A 14895-nucleotide genomic window follows, 5' to 3' on the forward strand; every position below is an offset into this window, starting at 1 on the left:
CCACTGGACTCCTAAGCCCAGAATGAGAAGGGATTTCAATAAATAAGTTACACTGAATCTTTTCCCGTATAAGCTATGTATTTTCAGCTTGGTAACATGCTGCTCATAGACTGAACCGATATTGAACATTTCAAGGGTGTTGATTATTTATGCACGTGCGTCACGAAACACAGTTTTCACCTTAATGCCGATGAAATTCATCCCGCTTTCATGAGCGATGACACCAGCGAGCAAAGTCTTCCCTGTGCCCGGTGCCCCATACAGCAACACTCCAGATCTGTGCCGGATTGGAAGATTTGCAAATAATTCTGGATACTAAAAAATAAAAAAAACAGATTTACATTTCTGAGAATATATATATTTTTTAATGAAGAATAACACTATTTCTGGCAATTATCTCATTTGTATGCTAGACTTTTCCGCTCTGCAGGCTCTATCTCTAATTTTCAGTTGTCTCTGAGCTTGTGCGTGGAGACGCACTGCCATGATGTCTCTTATACACAACACACACAGACATGCGGGATTCCTGCTCTCCATGCAGCACATGTTCAGCAGCATGAATTATATTACAGCAGTACTGAGCAGTGTAGCAGTGAATTCCTGCTCTTCTGTCTCTATGCACCACATGTTCAGCAGCACCACTGACTAGACTGCAGCAGAACTGAGCAGTGTGGCAGTGAATCTCTGCTCTCCTTTCTCTATGTAGCAAGATATTCAGTAGCAGCATTGAGGATTTTACAGCAACACTGAGCAGTGTAGCAGTGAATTCCTGCTCTTCTGTCTCTATGTAGCACATGCTTAGCAGCAGCAATTAGAATATTACAGTAAAACTGAGCAGTGTAGCAGTGAATCCCTGCTCTTCTGTCTTTATGTAGAAGATATTCAGCAGCATTGAGGATTTTACAGTAACACTGAGCAGTGTAGAAGTAAATTCATGCTCTTCTGTCTCTAGGTAACAGATGTTCAGCAGCAGCATTGAGGATACTACAGTAGAACTGAGCAGTGAATTCCTGTTCTGCTGTCTCTATGTACCACATGTTTAGTAGCAGCAATGAGGATATTATAGCAGAACTAAGCAATGTAGCAGTGAATCCTTGTGCTTCTGTCTCTATGTAGCACATTTTCCAAAGCACTGAGGATATTACACAGTAGTACTGAGCAGTGTGTCAGTGAATTCCTGCTCTTCTGTCTCTATGTAGCAGATGTTCAGCAGCAGAATTAAGAATATTACACATCAGTACTGAGCAGTGTAGCAGTGACTCCAGTACTGGGGTGAGATTAAACAATACTAGAAAGCAGCAACATGATTTGTGTGTGGCTGTACCTCTCTGTATTACCACATTATTTCTCACTCTGCTCCTCCCTCTTTTCCTTCCCTTCCCTCTACATAAAGATCAACAGGCAGCTGTAATCTGATCCCTCAGTTAACTAGCAGTCGACTTGTTTTAGCTGTATTTCAGAGTGAAATGAAACGATGAGTCCAAGAGGTGGAGAGAGAAGAAAAAGTGGCTCATAAGCGGAGAATGAAGCAGATTTCACTGCTAAGGTAAACTATAACGTTTCTTATACTTGCTTGTACTACTGATTTGTGCAAACGTTGTTAAAAGCGACAGTATTTTTTTTTTGCATACATGTGAAAGATCCCACCGTTACTTAAGGAAAGACATGAGTAATATGTTACATTTCTGTACCATGGGAGAGAAGCAGGACAAAGGCACAGCTGTATAACCTCCGGTTAATGAAGCTGCACACACACCAGGGATTACGGGTGCCACTTCCAAAGAAAGAAAATCTGTATGTCCATAGAAGAGAAAGTGGATTGGCACATACCGTCCCGTGCAACAAAATCCTTTATTGTGGAATCATCATACCAACAGCAGGCAGATAATACAGACGATGATCGTTTCACGCTTACATTGATCTTCAACAGACTTCAACTGTTGAAGCGCAGTGTAAATGTGAAACGATCATCGTCTGTATTTGCTCCACTGTTTTATCCGCCTGCTGTTGGTATGATGATGCCACAATAAAGGATTTTGTTGCACGGGACAGTATGTGCCAAACCGCTTTCTTTTCTATGGTGTTACATTTCTGTGACTGCACCTTGGCCGGTAACTCAATGTTGTCCTTGAGAACCTGTCGCACATCGTGCAGTCCTCCCACCATGTTCCAGCCCTGGTCCTTCGGCTTGTGTAATTTAGCGTTCTTCAGGGACATGGGGGTGAAGCCTTTAAGAGCTTTCTGGAAGTCTGACGTTGCCAAAATGAAATCTAAAATATCCAATTAAAAAAAAAATGGAATGTCAGAAGTGCGGTACATTAGGTGCAGGTTTACGTTATAGATTCAATAAATGTGTAAGAATCTGAATGACAGAGGAGGGGATTCATTAGAAGGGAATGGGCACGTCACCTTGTTTCATGTAGACCTTTCTTGTAGCCACGCTGGACTCGATGGCTCGTTCGACGAGCATCACAAAATCTTTGGCGACAAAACCTTCGGTTTCCTTTGCAAGGTGATGGAGGTCGAGGTCTTTAAACCGAGAGATTTCACACGAAAGCCTGTTCTCTACAACGCGGCGCAAGACTTCTGATCTTTCCTTCTGTAAAATAATCATGCCGTTTACATATAGAAATATTTGTATCTGCATATAAAATTTTATCTACGAGGTCATCAACAAATTTTATTTACCCGACTGTTTTAAGTCTTAAAAACTCTGGAGACTTATGGGGAGATTTGAATTTTTTTTTTAATTTATTTATGATTTTATTTTTTACCATGTTCCCTTAAGAATGTTGCATCGTTCGGCTTCTACAGGCTTGTGCAAATTCCTAGTTTCAGAATGAGCAAACTGATAATCCATCAGTAAGCTTGTTCTGACAGATGCTTGTAATGCTATAGTTTGTCTTTTTCTGTGATGATTTATGGCCACATCACTGTTCAGCTCAATTTTGATGCGGCCTGTGGCCATAAATCGGCACAGATGGGCTTAATAAAAATAATTAAAAAAAAGGGTTACAAACTCCTCGTCAGAACGAACTCACTGATGCATTCTCAGTTAGCTCATTCTGCAGCCGGCAATGTGCCAGGGTAAAAACATGCAAATTTGTACAACATTTTTTATCGAAATCCAATTGCAAAAATTATTTTTTAGCTCAAACTACAGGGGTTGAAGTAAAAAAACAGGATTTTTGGTTGCTTACCGTAAAATCTGTTTCTTGGAGCCTCCATTGGGGGACACAGGAACCATGGGTGTATGCTGCAGCCACTAGGAGGCTGACACTATGCAAATAAAAAAGATAGCTCCTCCTCTGCAGTATACACCCCACCGACTGGCATTATGCACTTCAGTTAGTGAGAAAGCAGTAGGAGATAAATAACAAGGTTGAAAAACCATAACCACAAACTGGAGAACAGTCATAGAACATAAAAACAGCAGAAAACATTGGGAGGGTGCTGTGTCCCCCAATGGAGGCTCCAAGAAACAGATTTTACGGTAAGCAACCAAAAATCCTGTTTTCTTTATCGCCTCTCATTGGGGGACACAGGAACCATGGGACGTCCCAAAGCAGTCCCAAGGGCGGGAAGAAACAGACTTCCATCAGGCCAGAGGACTCACCACTGCCGCCTGCAAGATCCTTCTGCCTAGGCTGGCGTCCGCCGAAGCGTAGGTATGGACCTTGTAAAATTTGGCGAACGTGTGGATGGAAGACCAGGTTGCCGCTTTGCAAAGCTGTAGGGCGGAAGCCCTGTGGTGCACCGCCCAGGAGGCGCCGACTGCCCGGGTAGAGTGAGCCTTGATCCCAGGAGGGGGCACTCTGTTCTTGACCCGGTAAGCCTCCAGAATAGCCGTTCTGATCCAGCGAGCAATAGTCGCCTTAAAAGCCGGCTGGCCTCTGCGCGAGCCATCAGGAATGACGAAAAGAGAATCCGTCTTCCGGAAAGAGGACGTTCTATCCAGATAGATCTTCACTGCCCTGACGAGGTCCAGCTTGTTCAACGATCGCTCCAGAGGATGAGTCGGAGCTGGACAAAAAGAAGGTAGAACGATGTCCTCGTTGAGGTGGAAGGTGGAAACCACCTTAGGAAGAAAAGAAGGTGGAGGCCTGAGGACCACCTTGTCCTGGTGGATGACCAAGAACGGAGGAAGGTCAAGACAGGGCCGCCAGCTCGGAAAAGCGGCGGGTAGAAGTGATGGCCACAAGAAAGGCCACCTTCCAAGATAGAACTGACAGGGGAACCTCCCTGAGAGGCTCAAAGGGGGAAACCCTCAGAACGTCCAGTACCAGGTTTAAATCCCATGAATCCACAGGGGCCCTGTACGGAGGGACCGCGTGGGCTACTCCTTGAAGGAAGGTCTTAACCTGTGGTCGGGAAGCTAAAGTCTTCTGAAAAAGGATGGAAAGCGCAGTCCTGCCTGAAGGAAGGCCAAGATGGAAGGCAGGGAAAAGGACATAGATGAAACGCGGTTGGACTCGCACCTGGAGACGAACTGCGGAACCTTCCTGTTCATCGAGATGGCGTGAGGTCCACGTCCGGAGTCCCCCATCGAAGACAAATCTGATGGAAGACCTCCGGATGCAAGGACCATTCCCCTGCCGCGAGACCCTCGCGGCTGAGGAAGTCGGCGGCCCAATTGTCCACGCCGGGGATATGCACCGTGGATATCACCGGAACTGTCGCCTCTGCCCAGAGGAGGATCTTGGATACCTCGGACAAGGCCAAGGAGCTCTGAGTCCCCCCTTGATGGTTGACATATGCCACCGCCGTGGCATTGTCCGCCTGGATTCGCATAGGAAGGCCCCTGATAATCCCTTCCCAGTGACGAAGGGACAGAAAAATGGCCCGGATCTCGAGGACATTGATCGGCAAGGTTGACTCTTGCGCCGACCAGCGGCCCTGTTCAGTCAGGTGGCGAAACACTGCACCCCAGCCGAGCAGGCTGGCATCCGTCATCACCACTTGCCAGTGAACTGGAAGGAAGGACCTGCCCTGGGAGATGAGAGGTGACGTGAGCCACCAGTTGAGAGACCGTTTGACCCGGGGAGAAAGTCGGATCGGGTGGTCCAGGGAGAAGACAGACCTGTTCCACTGAGACAGGATGGCTTGCTGAAGAGGTCGCGAGTGAAATTGGGCGAAGGGAATCGCTTCCAATGTTGCTACCATCCTCTCCAAAAACCTTCATGGCCGATCGGAAGGAGGGAGACCGAGGACCATGGAGCACGCGTATGTCCCGACAAAGAATGGATCTCTTGTCTTCGGGAAGAAAGACCTTGGTCCGACAGGTGTCGAAGAGCATGCCCAGAAAAATGATGCGCTGAGAAGGAATAAGACAGGACTTCTTCCGGTTGACCAGCCACCCGAAACGGGCTAGGGTGTCGAGAACGATGGACAGGCTTTCGTGGGACGTACTGAGAAAAGGACGGAGCCTTGATGAGGATGTTGTCGAGGTACGGAAACAGAACCAGGCCTCTGACCCTCAAGATGGCCATCAGCGCCGCCATGATCTTCGTGAAAACTCTTGGGGCGATTGCAAGACCGAACGGCAGGGCGACGAACTGAAAATGTTTCTGAAGCACTGCAAAGCGCAGGTATCGGTGATGTCCCGGGAATATCGGAACATGGAGGTAGGCGTCCTGAATATCTATGGAGCACAGAAATTCCTGAGCCTCCATGGAAGCAATTACTGAACGAAGGGATTCCATCCTGAAGTGCTTCAGACGGACTCTCCTGTTCAGCAATTTGAGATCCAGAATGGGACGCACTCTGCCGTCTTTTTTTGGTACCACAAAAAGGTTTAAATAGAAACCTGTGAACCATTCTTTTTCTGGGACGGGAACGATTACCCCGGCTTTGAGGAAAGACGCGATGGCTGCGAGGAAACCCGGAACTAGAGCGGGGTCTCTTGGAAGTCGGGATTCGAAGAAACGATCCCGGGGTTGTGAAACGAACTCTATCTTGTATCCCGAGGATACAACTTCCCTGACCCATGCATCCTCTACCGAGGAGATCCAGACGTCCCTGAAGAAGAGGAGACGGCCGCCCAGCCTGGGAGGTGGGATGACGACTAGCCGAGAGTCATGCCGAGGTGGTTTTTCCAGTCCTGGACCTGGAGGACCTACCCTGGGAGTAGTGAGGACGCCAGGAAGGAGTGGGCCTAAAGGATACCATCTTCTTCTCTTGACGGGCCTGTGGCCTCTGTTGCTGCTGGGAGAAGGAATTTGATGCCGCGAAGCGCCGAAAAGGCCGAAATTGACGTCTAGGAGGAGGGCGACGGGGCTTGGCCTGGGGAAGAAGGGAACTCAAGCCCCCTGTAGCGTCCTTAATGAATTGGTCCAGCTTAGAACCAAAGAGACGAGACCCCTGAAAAGGCAGGCTGGTGAGGGACTTTTTAGAAGACAAATCCGCCTGCCAGGCCTTAAGCCAAACGGTCCGGCGGATGGCAACCGCGTTGCTGGACGCCTGAGCTGCACAAGACGCGGCGTCCAGGGAGGCTGAGACCAGATATTCACCCGCGTGAGAAATCTGGTTGGCAAGTTCCGCCAGCTGTCCGGATGGAGCCCCGTCCAGAATGCCCTGACGGAGCTATTTGGCCCATTTGGATATGGATTTTGAAACCCAAGTGGAAGTAAAGGCCGGGCAAAGACTAGCTGAGGCCGCATCAAAGGCTGATTTTGCGAAAGATTCTATGACTCTGTCTTTAGAATCCTTCAGAGATGCTCCGCCGGACAGCGGGAGGACTGTGTTGGTGGACAGTCTGGAAACTGGAGGGTCCACCGAAGGAGAAGCAGTCCAATTAGCGGTGAGCTCCGGAGAAAAGGGATATAAGACGCCAAGTCGCTTTCCTCTCTGAAAGCGTCTGGTTGGGTTCTCTCTTTCTCTGGTCATAATCTCCTCGAATTACGGGTGATGAGCGAAAAACTTGGAAGGTGGTTTAGCCCGTCTAAACGAAACCGCCTGATTTGCGGGTTCCGTAGAGGACTCCTTGATGCCACAGGTTAGATTTATCGCTCCAATGAGATTCTGAACCATATCCCTCATGGTAGCGATTTGGTTCGAATCCAGCTCCGAAACATCCTCCGAAAGCGCATCAGAGAACGCCTCGCCTGACTCAGGAGAGGAGGATCGGGAGGACGCCGACCGCAGAGGAGGACCGTGTGGCAAGAAAGAGCGAGAAGAGGACTCAGACCGACGTTCCTGTCTGGACCTTTTGCGGATAATCAAAGAAGGCTCGGGCGGAGGCTCCTGCGACCCGCTGGCTACTGCGGGGGGTCTGCAGAGGTAATCGGTCCAGCATGGACACCAGGGTTTGAGACACCCGTGTTAGATCGGCCACCGATTGTGACAGAGAGGAAGCCCAGCCTGGGATGGGGGTATCACTCTCGGGCGGATTGGCCGGGGGATCCTGGGCGGTGGGAACAATCGGGTTGCTGCAGGCCTGACAGAGCGGAGAGGACTGACCTGAGGGAAGTTTGCTGTTACAGGACGAACATGCAAAGTACTTGACTAAGGTACCGGAAGTAGGCCTCGGCAGATGCCGGGACCTAAATTAGAGTCCGGCGCCGCCGGAGAGCCGCGGCGCCGGAGCAGTGTGCCTCAGGGACTAAGCAGCGCGGCAGCCTGCCAAGGCCGCTGCGCAGACACAGGACACAATGTGGCGGCCGAGCAGTGCGGCCTGTAAGAGTCATGTTGGCCTGGTAGTCGGGGGCAGGTATATCTCGCCCAGGTATTTGTCCTATGTGAATTAGGCCGCTCAGTATCTTCAGGATACCGAGGGGTTAATAACTGCAGGAATAAAGGCTGACCAGCTGGAGGTTTCAGGTGTCAGCCTGGGGCACACAGAATGTCTGTCTGTGTGAGACACATGTGAGTAAGAGCTGTGCTCATGACCTGTGTTATGTTTGCTGGGTGGGAGTAGCCCCCCCAGTTGTTAGATAGGAACGTGTTTGTTTAGTAAGTGCCGGACAGGCAAGGATTTATTTTTATGATTTGTTTTCTGTATTTGCTTTCACTTTAATAAACCTGACCTGAGGTCAGTCTACCTGGAAACCTGCTGTCGCCTCAGAGTTTAATGCACAAACCACGTGACCTTTGACCCCAGCAAAGGCGATCCCGGAGTGTTTTGTTACATTGTGGTGGAGAACGCGGGCACTCCGTGGCACAGGCGACAGTATGGAAGACGTGGTGAAAGCACTAGTGCAGTCCACTGCCATACAGCAGCAGGCCACTGCCGCACAGCAGGAAGCTAATCGCTTGATGGCCGCACAGCTGAAGGAGTTACTGGACATGACGGCTGCAGACCGCCAGCTTCTCCAACAGGTGGCGCAACGCTTGCTGAGCATGCCTGAGGCTAACCCGGAAGCAGAGTCCAGGAGGATCCATGTGAGTCGATACTGGCAAAAGCTGACCGCAGAAGATGACGTCGAGGCGTACCTGACAACGTTTGAGCGGACAGCGTTGAGAGAGAAGTGGCCGAAGGAACGATGGGCCGATCTAATTGCTCCGTTTCTTTCCGGCGAGGCCCAAAAAGCTTACCATGACTTGGACCCGGAAGTCGCGCAGGACTTTGAGAAGCTGAGAGCTGAGATCCTGGCCCGGCTCGGTGTGACGACGGCTGTCCGTGCACAGAGGGTACACCAGTGGACATACCAGCAAGATAAACCGGCGCGGTCTCAGATGTTCGACCTGATCTACTTAACAAAGAAATGGCTGCAACCCGAGGAACTGACAACGCCCGAAATAATCCAGCGGATTGTCTTGGACAAGTACCTGAGGGTACTACCACCAGCGCTGAAAAAGTGGGTAAGCCAAGGAAATCCCACGACAGCGGATCAACTTGTGGAGTTGGTCGAGCGTTATTCCGTGGCAGAAGGACTTCCCGACGACACCGCCAGCACCCGGTCTGTGCCTCCTCCTCGTGGAACCGGTAAGACTGTTCCAGCGATTACGGGTGAAGGAAAATCGCCAAAAACTGTGGGGGAGGAACCGGGACTGCTCGCGCTCCGAGACCGAGAGTATGGGACGGTGGTCTCAGTAGGGGGCCTGTTAGGTGTTTTCGTTGCCGTGAGAAGGGCCATGTTTCTGCGAACTGTCCTGTTACCACTGAACCCATGCAGTGCGATGTTATAGACTCTAAGAAACGCATGTCTTTGGTTACACAGCTGGTGAATGTGAATGCGGGCCAAAATGATATAGCAAAACACCTGTGTGAATTATCTGTTGATGGGAAAAGTGTTGTGGCGTTACTAGATTCTGGAAGTGTGGTGACTCTGGTGAAAGCTAGTCTGGTGGCACTTCCGTCTGGTTCGTCTGACAAATTCTCTGTAACGTGTGTGCATGGTGACACCTGCTCGTACCTAACAGCGGTCATACTGATTTCCACTCCCTATGGGTCTGTGCAACACAAAGTGGGACTCGTTCCCGCATTGTTACATGATGTAATTCTGGGCCGGGATTTTCCCCATTTCTGGCAGTTGTGGGAGAATCAGTTGCTCCTTCACGGTAGCTGTAACCGTGAATCTTCCCCCATGCCATCTGGAGGTCCCGAGTTCCTAGACGAGACCCCACAGGAAGATGTTGCTGGGGAGGTTATTGAATCTAACCTTCAGTTCCCCTTCTCAGTTATGGCGGGGGAAACTGAGGAAACTGAGGAAACTCAGCGAGAGGCGGAGGCAGGCAGTCATCCAGCACCCTGCCTACCCGATTTGGGAGTTCAGTTGGATGACTTCCACAGCGAACAAATGAAAGATCCTACCCTGACTCAGGCTAGGAAAAATGTAAAAGTGATAGATAGCGTACCCGTGGAACCTGACACTAGGCTAGCGTACCCGTACATGGTTCTTGAGAATGATTTACTCTACCAGGTAGAGAAAAAAGGGGAAGACACTGTGCAACAGTTAGTGGTACCCAAACCTTATCGGCGGAAGGTACTGGACCTGGCCCACGGACATATAATGGGGGGACACCTGGGGGTACAAAAAACCATAGAAAGGATATTGCATTGTTTTGTGTGGCCCGGAATACACAATGATGTGCGTAACTATTGTGAGTCCTGTCCAGAGTGCCAAATCTCGGCACCTAAACCTCGGTTCCGTAGCCCTTTGGTACCCCTCCCTGTTATTGGGGTCCCGTTTGAGAGAATTGGGATGGATTTGGTTGGGCCCCTTCCCCGGTCCGCACGTGGGCATCAACATATCCTCGTCATCATGGACTATGCCACTCGTTATCCCGAAGCCATCCCTTTGCGTAACACTGCTACCAAAACGATCGCCAAAGAGTTGGTACACATGTTTAGTCGGGTGGGAATTCCAAAACAGATACTCACCGACCAGGGGACTCCCTTTATGTCAAGGGTGATGAAGGAGCTCTGCAGGCTCTTACAAATAGACCAGTTGCGTACGTCTGTCTATCACCCTCAAACAGATGGCCTGGTTGAGCAGTTCAATAAAACCTTAAAACAGATGCTCCGGAAGGCGATAGACAAAGATGGGAAGAACTGGGATTACTTGTTACCCTATTTGCTGTTTGCCATTAGGGAAGTTCCCCAGTCTTCCACAGGATTCTCGCCTTTCGAGCTATTATATGCCCGTCGTCCCCGTGGACTGTTGGACGTCGCAAAAGAAACCTGGGAAGGTCAAGTCACTCCCTTTAAAACGGTAATAGACCATGTAACGCAAATGCAGGACCGGATTGCTGCTGTCATGCCCCTTGTTAGGGAACATATGTTACAGGCCCAGGGAGCCCAGAGGCAAAGTTATGATAGAGGCGCCAAGGTCCGTACGTTTGCACCCGGGGATAGGGTGTTGGTCCTAATCCCTACGGTGGATAGTAAATTTCTGGCAAAATGGCAGGGCCCCTTTGAGGTCATGGAACGAGTTGGAGAAGTGAACTATAAAGTGCACCAGCCTGGTAAGAGAAAACCAGAGCAGATTTATCATGTGAATCTGATAAAACCCTGGAAAGACCGCGCTGCCCTAACAGCGGATCTGCCCCGTCCGGTTTGCTCACCTACCATACCGGAGGTGCAGATTGCCGAGACTCTGTCTGAGCGACAAAAATCTGAGGTTAAGCAGTTTTTGTTACAGAACCAACAGTTTTTCTCGGAAAAACCTGGCCAGACTAGGCTAGTGAAACATGAGATTGTCACAGAGCCTGGTGTCACAGTTCATGTGAAGCCATACCGGATTCCGGAAGCACGCCGTGAAGCCGTCTCCCGGGAGGTGAAGGCCATGTTGGACTTAGGAGTCATTGAAGAGTCGCACAGCGCCTGGTCCAGTCCAATCGTGTTGATACCTAAGCCGGATGGCTCTATACGGTTTTGCAATGACTTTCGGAAACTGAATGCGGTTTCTAAATTTGATGCCTACCCTATGCCCCGGGTCGATGAGTTGATCGATCGGCTGGGTAAAGCCCGATATATTACGACCCTGGATCTAACAAAGGGGTACTGGCAGATCCCTCTGGCCGAGGCGGCCAGAGAGAAGACGGCATTTGCTACACCGGAAGGGCTGTTCCAGTATATCTACATGCCGTTTGGACTTCACGGAGCCCCAGCAACGTTCCAGAGATTGATGGATCGAGTCTTGAGGCCCCACAGGCAGTACGCCTCTGCCTACCTAGACGACATCATAATTTACAGCGTGGACTGGGAAACTCACCTCCGGAAGGTACAGGCGGTGATTGATGACCTGAGAGATGCAGGCTTAACGGCGAATCCCAAGAAATGTCACATCGGCCTTGAAGAAGCCCGATACTTGGGCTATGTGATTGGCAGAGGAGTGGTTAAACCCCAGATCGACAAAATACAGGCAATTCAGGGCTGGCCGCAACCAGTGAACAAGAAAAGGAGATTTTTGTGTACTCACCGTAAAATCTTTTTCTCCGAGTCATCATTGGGGGACACAGGACGAATGGGTGTTATGCTGCTGCCACCAGGAGGACACTAAGTTAAACACACACAAAAGATTAACTCCTCCCCTGCAGTATACACCCACAGGCTGGACAATCCAGAGCCAGTTCGGTAACAAAGCAGTAGGAGTAAACCAGTTATCAAACAGAAAACATGTCATAGTCAAAACACAGACTGAAAAGAACAATTGAGCCAACTAGGCTAACAGGGAGGGTGCTGTGTCCCCCAATGATGACTCGGAGAAAAAGATTTTACGGTGAGTACACAAAAATCTCCTTTTCTCCTACGTATCATTGGGGGACACAGGACGAATGGGACGTCCCAAAGCAGTCCCTGGGTGGGTCACCAGAAGTTATAAATGCTGTGCGAGCCTACAACTACAGATGAGACACAGCCGCTTGTAGGATTCGCCTACCGACGGAAGCGTCTGCCGAAGCCTGAAAGTGCACATGGTAGTGTTTCGTGAACGTATGTAGACTGGACCATGTAGCAGCCTTGCAGACTTGTGCTGCCGATGCCTGGTGCCGGATGGCCCAGGACGCGCCGACTGACCGGGTAGAATGAGCCTTGATCCCCGGAGGTGCAGCGTGACCCTTGACACGGTAGGACTCTTGGATGGCGGAACGAATCCACTTGGCAATGGAGGCCTTGGAAGCGGGTAGTCCCTTCCGTGGCCCCTCCGGAAGAACAAACAAGGCATCTGATCTACGGAAAGACGCAGTCCTGGAGACATAACGTCTGAGACCCCTCACTAAGTCCAGAGTGTGGAGCGCCCTTTCCGTGGGGTGGGAAGGCGCAGGGCACAGTGAGGGAAGAACAATTTCCTCATTAAGATGGAAAGAGGAAACGACCTTCGGAAGAAAAGTCGGACATGTCCGCAGAACTACCTTATCCTGGTGGAACACGAGGAAAGGAGGTCGGCACGACAGAGCTGCCAGCTCAGAGGCACGTCGAATAGACGTGACAGCCACGAGGAAGACAATCTTCCAAGACAAGAACAGTAAAGACACCTCGTGCAAGGGCTCAAAAGGTGGCTCTTGAAGGGCACAGAGAACTAGGTTCAGGTCCCATGGTTCCAAAGGCATCTTGTAAGGCGGAACCATATGAGAAACCCCCTGGATAAAGGTCCTGACCTGCAATCTGTTTGCGATCCTTCTCTGAAAAAGGACCGAGAGAGCAGAAATTTGGCCCTTAAGAGAGCTGAGTGCAAGACCCAAGTCTACGCCTGATTGGAGGAATTCCAAAATGTGAGGAATAGAAAAACGGAGGGGGGAACGCCTCCGATCCCTGCACCAGGCGAAGTATGCCTTCCAAGCGCGGTGGTAAATGCGCATAGAAGAAGACTTGCGTGCACGGAGCATGGTAGATATCACCGTCTGAGACAACCCCTTCTGCCTCAGAACCCAGGACTCAACGGCCACGCCGTTAAACACAGGGCCTCTGAGTTCGGGTGGTAAATGGGCCCTTGAGACAGGAGGTCTGCGCGATTCGGCAGCCTCCAAGGTACGTCTGAGACCAGTTGAACCATCTCGGCATACCATGTCCTGCGTGGCCAATCCGGAGCGATGAGGATTACTGGAATCCGTTCTGCCCTGATCTTCCTGATAACCTTCCCCAGAAGGGGAATTGGGGGAAAGATGTATGGGAGACTGAAGCCCTGCCATGAGAGGACGAGAGCGTCGGCTCCGAAGGCTGAGGGGTCGTGAGACCTGGCCATGAAGACGGGAACCTGACAATTGAGGCGGGATGCCATTAGATCCACGTCCGGGGTCCCCCAACGAGAGCAGATCTGGTGAAAGACTGCGGGATGAAGAGACCACTCTCCGGGATCGAGGCTGTGGCGACTTAGAAAGTCCGCTTCCCAGTTTTCCACGCCTGGTATGAAAACTGCTGAGAGAATGGAATGATGTGCCTCGGCCCAACGGAGAATTAGCGTCACCTCGACCATGGCCGCCCTGCTGCGAGTGCCCCCTTGGCGGTTGACGTAGGCTACTGCAGTAGCGTTGTCGGACTGGACTCTTACCGCACGTCCGGAGAGGAACTGCTGAAAATGATGGAGGGCTAGTCTGATTGCCCGAATCTCTAAGATATTGATGGGTAGCTGGGACTCCTGCGGCGACCAGCGACCCTGGGTCGAGTGACGCTGGAACACTGCACCCCAGCCGAAGAGACTGGCGTCCGTTGTGACAACCAGCCAGTGCACCGGAAGGAAAGACTTCCCCCGAGTCAGGGAGGACCTCTCGGTCCACCACCTGAGGGATTGTCTGATTTGGCGAGAGAGAAGGAGACGGCGGTCGAGCGAGGCGGGATTCCTGTCCCATACTGCCAGAATGGCGTGTTGTAAGGGCCGGAGGTGAAAAACCGCAAAGGGCACTGCCTCCATTGCCGCCACCATCCTGCCGAGTACCCTCATGGAGAAGCGTAGGGAGTGAGAGCGAGGTTGAGCAAGCTTCCGGACCTCTCTCTGTAGAGTAGATACCTTTTCCGGAGGCAAGAGTACTAGACCCTGAGAGGAGTCTAAGATCATGCCCAGGTAGGGTATGGTTTGGGCCGGGACTGGGGAAGATTTTTTGAAATTGAGTTTCCAGCCCAGGCGTGAAAGAGTATTTATAGTGACATCTACCGCCTCTGAACAGGACCGGAAAGAGGGACCCTTTATAAGAATGTCGTCCAGGTAGGGCAACACCACTATGCCTCGAGCATGGAGAATGGCCACGGCAGCCGCCATGACCTTGGTGAACACCCGAGGAGCGGTGGCCAGCCCGAACGGTAGGGCGACAAACTGAAAATGGTGGCCCTGGACCGCGAAGCGGAGAAAGCGCTGATGAGACGGCAGAATGGGAATGTGCAGGTAAGCGTCTTGAACATCTAGAGATGCAAGAAACTCGCCCTCTTCCAGAGAGGCAATTACCGAGCGGAGGGACTCCATTCGGAATTGACGCACACGGACGTACCTGTTGAGGAGTTTGAGGTCCAATATCGGACGTACG

General features: G+C 50.9%; 1 protein-coding gene across 2 annotated transcripts in view; it reads right to left on the reverse strand.

Moving 5' to 3' along the window:
- Window positions 1-14895, reverse strand: part of PEX1 (peroxisomal biogenesis factor 1) — an 81600-nt gene that overhangs the window by 21302 nt on the left and 45403 nt on the right. For both annotated transcript variants that reach the window (XM_077268182.1, XM_077268181.1), the window contains exons 14-16: window positions 2410-2599; window positions 2104-2270; window positions 181-315 (exon numbers count right to left, since the gene is read on the reverse strand). In XM_077268182.1, the coding sequence (XP_077124297.1) occupies window positions 181-315; window positions 2104-2270; window positions 2410-2599 (492 nt within the window). The remainder of the gene's footprint in view (window positions 1-180; window positions 316-2103; window positions 2271-2409; window positions 2600-14895) is intronic.

Source organism: Ranitomeya variabilis, chromosome 6, assembly GCF_051348905.1.
Source record: "Ranitomeya variabilis isolate aRanVar5 chromosome 6, aRanVar5.hap1, whole genome shotgun sequence".
Classification (NCBI taxonomy): Eukaryota; Metazoa; Chordata; class Amphibia; order Anura; family Dendrobatidae; genus Ranitomeya; species Ranitomeya variabilis.